General features: G+C 33.6%; 1 protein-coding gene across 7 annotated transcripts in view; it reads left to right on the top strand.

The window, feature by feature from the left end:
• LOC144474200 (cysteine-rich secretory protein 3) overlaps positions 1 to 16,067 on the top strand; it is a 224,041-nt gene that overhangs the window by 163,100 nt on the left and 44,874 nt on the right. For all 7 annotated transcript variants that reach the window (XM_078188851.1, XM_078188849.1, XM_078188850.1 and 4 more), the window contains 2 exons: positions 2,230 to 2,327; positions 14,872 to 15,008. In XM_078188851.1, coding sequence (XP_078044977.1) covers positions 2,246 to 2,327; positions 14,872 to 15,008 — 219 coding nt within the window. In that variant the 5' untranslated portion in view covers positions 2,230 to 2,245. The remainder of the gene's footprint in view (positions 1 to 2,229; positions 2,328 to 14,871; positions 15,009 to 16,067) is intronic.

Raw genomic sequence — 16,067 nt, 5'->3', positions numbered from 1 at the left:
GTTGGATCCTTACTTTTGCAGGTTGCATGAAACACTTTTGAAAAATTATATTCATTATTTTGTTGGCCGTATCCATTTTTTTTAAATTAACCCTTTTAGTGCCGGAGGACGATATATCGGCCCGCGCTGCACTGGCGAAAACGGCTTTATACTTATACCTTTGTTATTTATGCAATTTCCAATGAATATAGAAAAATTGGTGTCACTGTTTCATTCTCAATTTCGTCCTTAATACACTTCTTTTTGAATTATGTAAATATTGCTTTTCGTTTCGTTTTTATCAGCCTTTTTCCAAACCCTAATAAAACCGTGAAATTTGGCTTTTTCGCCCGGCACTAAGGGGGTTAAATACCTTTTAAAAATCATTTTGTGGGTATCTTGAGAGTGAAATAATATAAATATAGAACGAAAAGATTGTTATTCATCGTTATGTTGCAACTAATATCCATAGAATCATTTCATTAGATGAATCACTATTAACACATTGACTGCCAACTACGAGATATCTCGTAGGTTGTTTACCTGTCCAGGACGTCAACTACGAGTTATCTCGTAGCTTCTTTAACACGTTGACGACGACTTGACCCACCGGTGGGACATACGTGTCAGACCCGTGGGCTGCGTACATTTGTTTATTTTGCTTGCATATAGATACTACAAAATAGGTTTTTTTATCTGAACATTATAAACATTTATAATGAGAAGATTAAAACATTTTATCTGAACATTATAAATAGAAATTCAATATTATAAACTTAACATAATTACATAATTTTTGTAAATTTCGGATGCCGACTCACAGAGAAAATCGTAAATATCGGCGCCGGCGTCAACGTGTTAACCCTTTCGCGCCGAGCGCCGCATATATGCGGCATCCACGCGACGATCTGTGGGTACGAGCGCCGCATATATGCGGCATTCAAATTATGTGTATACAAGTGGCATCCGTAGGGAAAATACAAAAATAATTTTGTATTTTTATAATTTTGTAGGTCCTTTCATATTAAAAATGTAAACATACTTGTTACAATAAAACAATGATTGTTTTATTCAGCACAGTTATTTAAAACTAAGAAAAACGTATATACGGAAACCACACCCAATGTGCATACTTCTGGCGCGAGCTTTCGTTCAATAACAATACTTCGGCGGACGACACTGCCGTAGTGAAAGGGTTAAAGATCAATTTTATACATCGACGACAAAGATCGTACAATGAAAGTGTAAATATGAATAGTTGGCCTTTGGAAAGAGAAGAAAAATCAGGGTTGGTATAAATGAACAGAAAATTTATTAATACATTAACAAAACATAATTGTACAAAGTGCATTCAAAAAAACAAAAGTTTATTTTATAATTGGCTTCTGGGACCGGAATCCTTGAAAGTACCGTGGCAGTCAACGTGTTAAATAAATAATAATGAAATAAATAATGCGTTATTAAAAATAACGAATTTACATTGGATTTTGTTTTTATTACAATAATTTACGAAAACGAAAGAGAAGAACTTGGTTTGCGAAAGAATTAATTTGATCTGTTAAAGGATGAATTTAATTTTTCAATATTATGGGTATAATTTGCAATAAGATGAATATAATTTGCAACAGGATAATTTGCGAACGTATGGATTTAGATAAAAGAGGTGAATTTGATTTGAGGAAAATGAGTATAACACGCAAACACATAAATGTGAATAAATGAGGCGAATTTGAATCAAAAGAAGGTAAATATAACTTGAAAAGAAAAACAAATTTGAATAAAAGAGGTAAATTTGATTAGGCTAGAGATGTTTATAATTTGCAAAAAGGTGAACTTGAAGTGCACGATACATATATCACATCTGAAGATGATGATTTATTAGAACATGATCTTGTGACAGTGACAATTCCCGTAACAAAATCGCAGGAGCTCTCATTACCCTCGACAGACAATACATGCCCCCGATAAGATAAGACACGAGTTTATAAAAACTATTGTTCTTCGCCGCGAGGCCAGTCTTGACCGTGATCGAATACCTTCGCCTTCGATAAGCGTTATTGTAAGTGCCGTGTCAATTGTAAAATTAAAAGATTGTTAAATAAAGAAATAGTTGTTGGGCTACGGCTCAACGACTCCTTTTTTTTTATATTCGTTTTAATTGTTTTACGTGACAATCTCACGGCGCTCTCCAACTTTAAAATTTTCTTACGGCGTTCTTTATGGAATAACATGTTCGTTGGTGTGTTGCAGGTCGTAATCGGAAATTATGAGGTGGCTGTGGATTATCGTGCTGATGGCATTGGCGCTGCCGGCGGCCGTGCCAAGGAAAACGTATCGCAACAAACCTAGTAAAGTATCATTTGTTTTAATTACTCGTGGCTTCCATTTTCTTCCCCTCTTTTTTTCAAGGATCTTCGCAGCAGCTACGCAGATCTATTAAGTACTCGATACATTTATTTGCACGTTCCTTTATTGGACTCGAGTAATCGATTTACGCGACATTGTCCGAGATCTTTAAACCCTTTATGTTCTCAATTATTCTGTTTCTGGATTCAAACCTTAATTTGTGCGAGCAACAATTATCTGACACCGTTTGAATAACTTTCTGTGTTAGTTATTGACTTGACTAACAATTCTCCAAAGTAATCAAAATTGAGTGATTATTTATCATTTTTACTGAATATATAATAAAATAACCATTATATAATAATGACATAATAATATAGAGAAAATATTTTATGGCATATTGAGAAAATAAATAAATCAAATATGTGGAATGCACAAAGAATGTACAAAATATATTTTATATATTCTAAACATTTTTTGATATATTTAGAAAATATATAAATTGTGAAATAATTATTACACTCTGTATTCACTTTGTACATTATAAATATCTGATTTATGTATTTTCTCAATGTCTCATAAAAAATTTTATCAAATTATTTAATTCGTTGAAAACTGTAACGAAAGTCAACTACATAGAAGAAACGTGACGCAGTGTTTGAAAGTACCATAAACGGAGCCAATGCGAAATGGTACGATATGGCCACGCTAAGTTTCCATGGATTTTCCAAGGTTTTAATGGTTAAGAATGACGTAGAATATAACTTGCTCCAAATTTTCCATTGTCTTCATGGTGCAACATTATATTTTCTCATACCCGATTAACTGGTTAGTAATAGCGAATTTTCCGTGAACGAAGACATTTTTAATATCAATGAACAAAATATCTGCACCTGCTATGGACAAATTCATATTTTTAATTCTTATAATACAGGTTCTTATTCGAGCTAAAACCTTTACTTTGGAGAACTTCACTTCATCCGATCCCTCGAGAAGTTAAAATGTGAGAACGCCTCCGAAAGAAGTTCCACGTCTTAAAGAGAACTTAAAAGTTTCCTTAAAAGTTCCATAATCCATTCAATCTCCGATAGAAATTGCTGAATAAAACAAAACATCTGTTCTCCGCGTAAAAATTCAGCGAGGGTTGCGCATGATCGAAGCGGATTCGTTTCGCTCAGTTTATAGGGCAATAAATACGTAGCAAGAGTATCGCGCGCCTGCATGTGTTCGTACGTATAGAACGCCGAGAAGCGTTCGAGGGCGATGACTGATTGTTCGCAGAAGTTTGCGTGAGAATTCCGAGGAGAGAGAACGGAAGGACCAGTGATAAATGGGAAAGATAGATAGCTAACGAAGAAGCGATGAGACGCGGGAAATCGCGGTAAAAGTGCAGAGGTTATAAATTTAGCAATACCGCAAACAAACGTTCGCGTGAACTTGCTTGTAGTGAGCGCACTGTTTCAAAAATCAAAGAGATTATCCACTGTCGACATTAACTCTTTGCGCTCAAATCTGTTCTAAGTAATAGTCACGGGTTTAACCATTCTTTAAATATAAATCAGTATAATAATGTAAACAGTATTTTCACCCTTTGCACTCGAGGGTTTCGAACGGAGTCATTTAAAATTTATCTTCAAACTTGAGCACTCTGCTACGAAGACAATGAAGATAAATTATGAATGGCTTCGCTCCGGACTCTTCGAGTACAAAGGGTTAAAGACGAAATTAGATGTACACAAAACTTTAACAAGATCAAATATGTCACTTCGTTAACACGTGGTAGAAATCACCCAACGTATTTAAAAGTTTCGTGTTGTTGTTTTTAAAATGGAAATTTGTAATCTTAGATGTTTGTTGATTTATTTAACAATAAAGTTGCTTGCTATAATTTTCTAAAAGGGGTTAGTTATTTTTGCTGTTTGTTACTTTACTTAACAATAAAGTGCTGTGTTATCATTTTTATAAAAGACGTTAATGATTTTTCCGCTACTTCGTTTATTTAACACTGTAACTAACGAATAAATGAAAGTTATTATTAACTTTTCTTTGCATAATTATTGAAACTTTAAATATGGTCTCATGAGAAATTTGTTAACACTTGAATAGCGAATATTTCTACCAAAAATATAAAAATATAAATAAAATATAATAAAAATTAACTGTGTTAACAAGTAACCTAATTTCGCTTTCTGTAATTTTAAAACGATCAACAGCTGAAAGCTGAAAGGTCACACCTGAAGTTACAATATAGTGTATTCTATAAAATATTTTCGATACAATCACGATAGTATTTATACATACATAAAGTAATTACCATTCCATACAACGATTTAACCAGAAAAATTTAATCGCCATCGTTGTCGGTGATCGCGCGAGATAGAAATGGTTTATTTACGCGCTCGTTGCGGTACCATTGTTCCTCACAGCGTTTTCATTTTGTTGATAATGACTATTTGTTATCACGTTCGATTATTTCAACATCGTTCGTTGCATACCACACTGGCGCAGACTGCACGATCCTCGGAAGCAATTAAAATTCCTGCTTTGCAAGATAACCCTGTTTTTGTATTTCGAAAATATCAGGCCAATATTGTCTTCCATACATAATTGCCAGACTGCGGATTTGCATGCAAAATAAAAATTCTATACAATGTTTATAATCGATTTATACAATGATTATAATAGATTAAAAATATATTGACACTCTTAAATTGTAACAATCTTATCACTGTTCTGAACTTCAACTACTCATTTTTATCATAAATGCATCAAATCTGCGGTCATTTACTTCGATAATTAATTTATTAAAATAATGATCCGAATGAATTTCTTTAAAGCGAATTTTCTATTCATTGTTCGTCATAAATTATTTTATGTATTTATTTAAATGATTCTTTATTCGAACAATTCGGAAAAGTAATAAGAAAAAAATAAATCGATAAACTATGAAAGAACAGTTTATATTCTAACATTTTTACTGAAATCAGTTATTTCCCATATGAATTTCTATACGAATTAATTATAAGATTAAAATTATATACGGTTAAATGTTTATCCAGATAAATTTTTATCCGATTGCTAGACAGCGTCGAATAAAATTTTATTCGCTAATCTTAATCTTTTACCAGTCATACGAATACAATTTTAGTGTTACGTGTAAATTAGATGTACTAAATCACTGATAGAAGCATCGAAAGCCGCAGATTCGTAACAGCGTGTGTATATTGAACCAATGCAATTTCCTACGAACATGGCGATCGATGAAAGACCGTAATGATTTTCGTCTTTTTAGGCGAAAACGATAGAACGCCAGAATAGGTTTCTTCGCTCGCAGAAACATTCATTACGCGCAGCTGCTACTGAGTCCCTAAACTTTTTAATTTTGGAACCGAGAAAAAGTACCGATATAAAGTTCCTGTAAACAATGCCCGAACTTCTGCGCGGGCAACTTCGAAAATTCCATAATCTGTGATAGCGAACCGAGAATTTATGCGGCTGAACGTTTTATATCTACGGTATTCCAGTCTAGCTGATTTGTTTTCACGTTTGGTGAACGATATAAATTTTTATTCTTGGACTGATGCTTCACATACAGTGACACTCGTGTTGATATTCGGACGCTTTTTAAAACGAAATAAATTTTATGAAACTGGTGCAAACGATTTAAATTTTGTTTTAAATTATAGAGAGTCTAGTATATTCGACAATGACTAGACAACTTTGCTACAATCTTGTCATCACTTGGAATGATAAAACAAATTAAAAACTCTCGTTTTACAACTTTTTTATCTGAGTTGATAAGAAATGTACATTTTGTAGATTTTGGTAACGTATTTGCATGCCGAAAATTTCATCGAAATTGATTAATGCAAAGTTAAGTTAATTAAGTTAAAGATTTTAAATCGAAACAAAACTGCGATTTTTGTTATTTTTCATTGTTTGCAGCTCATATCAATGTGAGACGATTTCAATGATAATTTTAACATGTATTATAAATTACCAATTTATTATTGTCTAGTACACTGGACAGTATCTGGCAAATATACTCATCAAAGTAGTTTTAAAGCGTTGGTGGTGGTAATCTATAGGGGATGCGATTTAAACAGCTATTATTCGCATAATATCATTTCAGAATCAATAGTCCAAAATATCTATTACTCTATTTTATCAATTTTCATATTACAGATTATCATTTGCGTACATTGTTTACTATTAATTGTATTCAGAACATCTCGACATATTTAAATAAAATTATGTCGAAGATATAACATAACCTAGAAATGTTTTTCCATTTTTATTTGGACACGGAGCATAAACACGACTAGTTCCTGATGATAAATTAAAATTTTCCTAAATCTTTCATTAACTTCTATAGAAAAAACTAATATGTCTAGAAATAACTTAAAAAGTATGTTGAAAGGGTATTAAATACTATTATAAGTGATCGTAAAATGATATATGCTCAAGTATTAATAATTATAGCTAGGCGAAGTATGTTAAAGAGACTTCAAATCATGAAAGTTTCAAACACTGTGCGTACGTTAGTTTTTCATAAAACGGAATTGATTACTACATGCGATATTTAATAAATACAATATTTCTGTGATCAATACTAACTACATCACTGTTGCAAAAATCTCTCGCGTTACAAATGTCACGTTTAAATCTCTCAAAATAACTTACATATTTCGGCGAAATGAGTCGCCAACAAAAACTAAAAATAGTTGTGTTACTTCTTGAAAAGTAATGAATAAAACAGCAGTGATTAGGTTTATTACTTGCTGCATTATTCGCCGTATTTATAATACTTTCATGCATGGTCGCGTCCCTTCGCAGCACATTCGAGCCAATAATGGGCAAGTTTCGGAAACTTGTTGTTGAACAGTTCCGCACAGTTCTTTCAAAGTCCGTATTGGTTTGAAACCGGTGGGGTGCGGTGGCCCCGAAAGTGTTCGAAGCAACGCCTTTCGCAGCTAGAAATTCGATCACCGCGTGTTGCTTAAACCTCTTCGACCAACCATTTCTCGTTTACTAAACTACTATAATAGAGACGTCAGGTAACGGTCGAGCTCTTATAACGAGTCTGTTCTGACAGCCATTAACCCTCGTACGTTCCTCGGTCAAAATTTATACGTTTCCTATCTGACGGGAATTGTGGACAATAATCTGCGCAACATATATAATATAATATATTATATATTTTGGTATGTTATTGATTCAGATATCGTTAATACATTCACATTGTAATGATCTACCGAATATGAATGTTAATCGTTTCTTCTAAACCGAAATCAAAGTTTACTCTGCTGTAATTAAAATCTAAGAGTGAGAGTAAATAATATATAAGAAGCGAAAATTGTCTCGTTTTATTTGGGAAATTATTAATTATCAATCATACAACAATCCACTGTGTTGCATATCGATTTCACGCTTTTCCAACAAACGCTGGCAATTAAACTTTCGCACAATATTATGCGTTTTCATGTTATATTACTTTGATTTATGTTAAATGAATGCTGATTTATGTCAGAAACTGTTACACGTAATAACAAACGTTTCTAAATGTAATTTAAAATAGTAAGAGGTTTTAGATAATTTAAGAGTATCGTCGAATTGGAATTGTTGACATTACTTATACTGAAGGCGCTAAAAGACGTTTTATAAAATCTTAATTTTTAATTATGTTTATAAGTTCAACTTCTCCTATAAATTTAATAAAAATTGGTGTATACAAAAAATCAGTAGAAACAGCGAGGATGAGGGAAATTAATTATTTAATTAATTAGTTATCTGTTTTCAGCGAATATACTCGTCATGAGGTAACATTTCATGTCATGACGAGAATACTCGTCAGTAACAGTTAACTGATTAAACGATTATCTAAGCAAAGCGTAGAAAACTGAAAAATGCATTTAGAATTATATTATATTCAATCAGTACACATATATAAAATGGAGTGATTATTTTTGTACAAATTATAGCTTTTCAATTGCCATAGAAGATTGAGTTCCATCGCCGGCGTTCTCGCTGACCAAATTCTATGGGACAGTTTTATAGGGTATAAACTGCAGTTTAATTCTAGACGGCTGGGTACAGCGGTTTGCCGGAAACCAGAAATTATCTGTTGTTCAAACCATCTACGAATCAACGCATCTGCATTATCAACCAGTGGTTAAGCGGTCGGGCGTAAGCAACGATAACTTGATCTCCCTGTAAATTACTGACGACCCTAATTTATTGGTGGACCCTACGAATTCCTGGGATCAGATGTTATCCACTTGTATCTTGATAAAATCTCGGCGCGAACAATCCCTGACCCTAATTTAACATTTGAACCGTCTCGGCTCAGCTTCGAGCTAAAGTGAATAGCCCCGTGCTCAAGTTGGGGTCAAATGCTTGATCCTGCTTAGGGATCGAAACAAAGTTACACGAATTATTCATTGCTCGGATACGTTTAACTTCCGCTAACAAGAACAGTTTCCTTGAACTAATTACGCTGATTTTTGTGAATACCAAAAAGCGAAGCATGCGTGAATGCGAATAACGATGGATTATTATGATTACGTTTTATTGGACTGAGAATTAAAATAATCGAAAAGTATCGAAGTAATACTGTTTACTTGTTAAAATTATAAAAAGAAAAATTAAATTTGTATCCCGCTCCCGTCTTTGCAATCGACACAACAAATTTGTATTTCGCATAAAGATTCATAGTGCAATTGCTATTAACACTGAACAAGCCTTGTCGGTTAAACTGGCTGGCTTCATATTGTTTAATAAATTATTGTATAATAAATTTCTCAATTCAAGTACATGTGCAATGATAATCATAGAACTAGTCATAATAATACGTTAATTATTTTTACAATGAATACAGGATCATTCGTATTGATAATAATATGAGATATTATACTTAACTTGCAATAACAAGGAAAAATTAAAAGTTTCTGTCAGTCGCATAATTTTTACTAATTTTATGTTACAAGCTCTCAAAGGATGATTCATAAAAATTTTGTTGAGAAGTACCATTAAATTCATCATCAAAAATTACTAATTCCACAGAATAGAAAAAATATGAATTCAATTTATCTGTTGATTCATAAACTAGAAACTATTATCTGCGATATCGTTTTGATATAAAATTCTATGCGATCACTAAAACGATTTCTAAAACGAAGTCGATTCTTCTTAGCCATTAGGGTGTCGTCCTCCCTTAACACGTTGCGCACTGCGTTGGTTACATATTGGTGACATTGATATTTGACTAATTTTGAAGACTTATTTCATCGTAAATGTATTAATATAAACTGAATTTGTGTAGGATATTTCAGACGCGAAAGAGTTCTAATGTCATGCATTATGATAAATCTCATCTTTCTAATTTCGACTAATTGAATTGCTTCGATTTTATGGGAATTCCAGTGGTTGATTGCTGGTGCTGGACGTGTTAAGTACCTTATTACAATCAAATATTATGCAAATTATATATTATATATTTCATATTATACATATAATATACATATATTATAATACAATATATTATCACACAGATATCTTACTACAATCAATATTACGCTTGACATATACAGTAGTACACATGGAAGCACAACATTTCGGCGGTTGTTGGTGTTGGCACATCCTAATGCTTCAAGTATTGCGTATGCTTCAACAGTAAAGATTGACGTTGATTTCGGAAGGATTTGTTACGTGCCCCGAATGTAACAGAAACTCGCAGCAAGTTTACTTGATCACCGCGATGTTCGTAGTTAGCTAACCCCGCGTTTAAGTAAATATGAATCGCGAATTTCGTTCCACGACAAATCCGACGAGTGCCGCGCACCAACGAGGTGCGGCGCGTCGAGAAATTCGTCGCCGAGCGAAATGAACGACGGATCCTCTTTTTTTCCGGACAACGTAGGAACATTTTTCGGCGAATGTACGGCCGAACTTCTCTGCGAATCCGTCGGGGTTCACGGGCAAAAAAATTCGTAGGAAATTATGAGGCCAGGTTTACATTGAGTTCTCGCTGGTTATAAATAGACGCGTGCACGTCCTCCGCAGTTTTTCGGTGTCGCCGGAAATTGCAGTTCCATTAGGCGAAATTGGATTATCATTTCGCAAGAATTTTGGTTGGTGTTTCGCGACACTGACGTATCATGTTTGAGCGGATCAGAATCATAGAGGCGTAAATCGCACCTGAGGTTTCCATGATCTAGATTCCATTGTATTGAAATAGTGACCAATTAAATGTCACGTGAAATGTTTATAATCGTCGATGGGGTACAAAGAATATTCAAAGATATTATTCAGTGTATTTTTGCTGATATATTTGTACATATACACGTAAAATATATTGCATCTATATGGTATAAATGTGATTATAGTTTAATTAATTTTCTAGATTACAAGAGATTAATCGTTTAATTATTAAGAGGCGGTAGATCAGCCTCTGAAATGATCTTAATTTATACTATTTATTGCCAGATAAATATAAAATAAAGATAAAAATAATGACCATGACAACGTATTTCAAGATCGATGGCATCCGAAATGCCTCTCCAAAACTGTCTCATTTTCTCTTCTTTTGCTACAAAAATTCCAATATTTCATGTTAGAATTTTCTGATAAAAGGTGACAGGTAGCCATGGTCAGTTTTTTGGTTGTTTATTCGCTCTCCAGTTGAATATTGATACTAGTATTAGTACTTTAAGTATTATACATCATATGTATTTAATATTAGAATGAGATGAATACGTTAGTGTGTGATAAAAAACGACGAACGTAGTTCATAAATAAAAATGTCTTTCATTAGATTTAACTTCACTATTAGACAACGATCTTGAAACTTTTTACGCGTTAAAAATAACAATGAATTCACTAACTAACTAAGAGGTCGTTCTTCGTGTTCGACATATGCGCGAATCCAGCAATCTCTTATTACATATATACGACCTTCAAAGTATCTCCCTTTCAGTTTCGTATCTTCAAATCTAGCGTTTCTATGCAATAGCACTACGACATTATGAGTCTCTCACGAAAGTGACTTCAGAAACTAGTATCACAATTTTAACGTTCGCGAATAAGATCTTCAATCTTCCATTTTGTTTGAATTATTTGTCACTGGCCCTCGTCTTAAACGCAAAATTGTTTTTATATGTTAAAGTATTTAATATATAATTTTTTTGTATCGTCTCTGATAAATAAAACCACTTTTATGCCTTCGCGCTTTGATTTTCACTCGCTTTGATCTTAAATACCGCTTAATTAAATGATTTACAACTGACGTAAAATCAAAATTATGTTCTAGGTAATTTCATGATTTAATTAATTCACGCGAATATACAGTTTATACTTAATTAATCGATACTGTGCAAATTTGAAATATATTATGAAAATCTAAATTTAATCTCAGAATAAATTTTATTTGAAATGGCAGTTTCGTTATTGATTCTAATTTGAATAGATCAGTAATTTCAATTACTTGATATATTATATCGTCCTATCGCTTTTTATTCGATTTATACACTATTGCTAGGAAATCATGAATTTCAGACAAATCTTCTCCTCTGCAACGTGTAAACGGTTGTCTATAAAAATACGAACAATAGTCAGAATACTTTTGACCTGTGGAGCATGCGGAGTAGTGGATCAAGAGCTGCACGAGCAGAAACTAAAAATGTGGAGTGTAATGGAGATCGAGGGCGAGTGGGGGGGGGGGGGGGGACGAGAGCTGCGAGAAGATTTGAAAGCAAACAGGTGACTTCGCGTAAGAAATCTAGATCATCGGGATATGCGGGTACCCAAAACTATCGAGTCTAAAACCGAGAATCCCTGTCGGATTCGGGTCGAGATCCCAAAACTTTCCTGACGCGTATACATACATACACGTATGTATGTACTTAAGAATACAAGATCCAGCTTTCGAATCTGAAGGACGCAGAACCAGATGTATTGCCTGCTTTTCAAACAGATTGTTCGTTTATTATTCGTGCTCTTTAAAAAGTTTACAAGCCGGTGTGAAAGTTATTACATTTTTCGAGTTACGTCCCGACGGTTGCGTGTACTTCAGTAAACTCGTTCCGTTATAATTTCGCAACAAGTCGCTGGCACAGGCTCCGCGATAAATTTCTACCCCCGTTTCGGTAGAAATATCGATAACATTATTCATTCCTTTCGGCAATATTGATTTTTAAGGGTCCGCTTTAGTTTCTATTTACGTCTCTGGCACATTTGTAACTTTCGAGATGTATTCCGAGCCATTATTCTACGCCGAGCCATTACTCGATTCCTGATGCTTGTTCTTGTGGTATTGTGGGCGAAATATTTTAACTTCCAGTTTGAAAGTTCATCTCTCAGACATTTCTAATTTTATATAGTCGATATTTTTAGACATAGATATTTTCAAAGAGTCTGTACCTTAAAATATGTATTTCCAGTTTTATACGTCAAAAGTATTTATACTTTAAAGTACTTCAAATTTTAGTAAATATTCAATATTTGATACATTTATTCCAATAAATAATTCATAGAGAATAATTATAGGAAACGAATATTGGTTTAACGATTATTTTCAACTGAATATTACTCTACTTAAAATCAAGTTGAATTATTTTGAATAACATATTTACTTATTCCTCTAATTCGTATAAAATTGTATAATTAATTTTAACTGTATTATTAATTATTATGACCATATACGGAAGCATTACTAACTACTATACTTACTAATTTTCATCAAAGCGGTGAAATAAGAATACATTTCTCATTTAAGGAATAAATATTACAATATACGATTGAATTTTTTATTAGGTATAAATTTTCGTTAGGCATAAATTATCAGTAGAAAATAAATTAATTGAGACATGAACTTTATATATATATGACATAACCTTACAATTACTTTAGCATTCCCCTCGTAATTATGGAACTTACTTGGAGTTTCAATGTTTTCAATATTTGTAATCTTGTTATTGATAATATATATATAATAACTAACACATAGAATAAGTTTTTTTCAAAGTATGACTTACAAATAAGATCACCTAACAAATGCTTGAGCAATCGATCCTGCTTTGTGAGCTCAACGGGTGGTAAATTCTCCTTTAAGACATTGCGATTAGGTGTTCAATTTGTGGGCACTGAGAATTCGCTAGCAATGGTTCAAACCCCTAATAGAGATTGCTAGTGGATTACCATAGCATAGTGTGCAAAGTACGATAACTGTGCTGATTCCGGGAAATGAAATGTCAAGACATTCGAACGTTCGATTTTATTTGATCTGTGTATGTATAAATTTATTCATATTATTTATGGACAATCAAAAATTTTTTCCAGAAAAATAGTCAAGCCTTGGTAACAATCTGTAAAACACCAATGAATTAGATACACAAACTTTCATATTTTTGTTTCTAATTCTTTCTTTTCGAAAACATAGTTATAATTATACATGTGTTGGGTGCATGAAAAGCAAACATTTGAGACTCTAATAAAGTTTCTAATAATGAATTGAAATCAAAATCACATTGGAACGATTAAACGTATTAAAATGTTTATGTATAGTATAGCAAAAATGTAAAAATTTGGTCAGTCTATAAAATTAATTTCTGCAAGAAACATTTGAGCAACACGTGATATTAATGTTCGACAAAATTATTAAATATTTCTCTTTTTAGAAGTCATCGCTTCGAGTACTCATCGCTCTCTTTCTCTCTCTCTCTTTGTCACCCCCAACGCGTGCAATATATATTATATGTAATTTCTATGTAAAAATCAATATCATGTTAATTTTATAAACAATATATTTTATCAAATAATTGTCGCAAATTCACATGTCCGCAGTTGAGGTTTAGAGGGGATTTGACCAATACTATTTCACCACGAAATCCTGTTTTTCACTTCGTCTGAGTTAATTGATCCGTCAAACGAGCATCTGAAATACACGATTACAACGACAGGAACTTAATTTGTACGGTCGAGTACATCCGGCAGGGGGTTAGTATCAGAGATCTCATGTTCGGCAATTTATATTCTGATCTCACCGTATGCGCCGGGCGAAAAATACAAGTAAGAAGATAATTTCCCCGGGAAATCTCATAATGGGGCCAGTTGGAGCGTCCCGGTTTTACGCATTCCCTTTCATTCGTGGCATCGAAAGAAACGGAATCTCCGTGGCCCGAAACGCTTCCGCATACGAGATTAAGGAAAACACATTTTCCCGGCGGAGTGTTCGAGCTTAGGATTCCCTCTGGCTCTCTGACTCCCCCTGACTCGCTCTCTCTCTCTCCCTCTCTCTCCCTCTTTCCCTTTCTCTTTTTCCCTCCCTCCTTTTGATCTCCGAGAGGATGGGGAGGGTAAAGGGTATGAAAATAGAATGTTATTGCCCGTTTGGACGTAGCGGCGCAGTCGATATTCTCGTTTAAAGCGGCCACTTGTCCCGACAAGAAAGGGAAGAAAATGGAGCAACGCGTAGAGAGAAAAGGGCTTTTATTGACAACGAATATCGGTTATCGAGACGTTGTTCAGAGGAACGTTTGCCTCTGCTTTCAGCGCCGCGGATCTACGGCAACCTGGTGCCTATGAGACTAATCAGCACGAGTACCAACCAGATCCGTCAGAAGATCCTCGATGTCCACAATTACTTTCGCAGCAGGGTCGATCCACCTGCCGCCAACATGCTCGAGATGGTAAGTGTTGTAATGATCCCTCTTTTAGCCAGACCTATATATTTAACCCCTTGCACTATAAAAAACGTGTCAGACTCGTGACGAACGTTTCGTACACAATTTAATAAATATAATTGTCAGTTGTTTCTATTAAATTGAAACGAAATTTAAATCTTCTATCGTCAAAATTTGGGAGTGGGAGTAAATGAAGACAAACAGGAGACAAAAATCCTCTCGTTCCATCAAGGAAATGATTAAGAACGAAGAACTACTAATCGACGCAGTTTTAAAAGAGATCATAGTGCACGGGGTTATTAGTAATATTTATTATTATTTAAAATAGTATTTCAAACAATATCATTACTTCAAAGAACATGTTCGGATAAGTGTGTCTATTTTTCTGACCATCCTTGGTTACTTTTACTATAATTATTTTTACGATAATTCTTCTTATACACGATGTTTCGCATAACTGGCGTCATGATTTCTCCGGCACTTTCTGACAGAAGAATATTCCTCACATAAGTTAATCAATTTTTGATCTGCTATAGATTACAATATAAAAGAATTGAGAGGAAATGTTTTATCAAAGAAAAAAATCACCTTCATTTTTTTAAATTGCGTAGTATATTTTTTATTATGTACTATTGTAGCTTGTGTCAACAAACTATTCAACGATCTGTTTAACGTGACTTCCAGATGATCTTGGCATAACAAAAAGATGAAATCAATTCCTAACAACGCATAATTTTCAATAGGATAAAATTATATTGGATTTAGAATATATCCATCGAATAAATTTTTTTAAATAGAATTTTGTATGACTAATATTTGGTATAAATTTTACGAATAGAATATCTCAAATCAAATTTTATTCGACTAATGTTTCGTATAAAATGTGCTCTGCTGGATGGGTCACCCGGCGATGCAAAAATCGTGTCGCTATATTGCCAACATGGCAAGTAAATTGTTCAATCAAATTCTACACAGTCCGGATAATTTTTTTACGGATCCTTACAAATCCAATACCGCCATGAAATCGTGTTCTCGGCTCGTTGATCCATGTTACGATCATGAAAA

This window comes from Augochlora pura, chromosome 8, assembly GCF_028453695.1.
Source record: "Augochlora pura isolate Apur16 chromosome 8, APUR_v2.2.1, whole genome shotgun sequence".
Classification (NCBI taxonomy): Eukaryota; Metazoa; Arthropoda; class Insecta; order Hymenoptera; family Halictidae; genus Augochlora; species Augochlora pura.
Note: the sequence above shows the minus strand (reverse complement) of the source record. Positions and strands in the feature narration are given on the sequence as shown.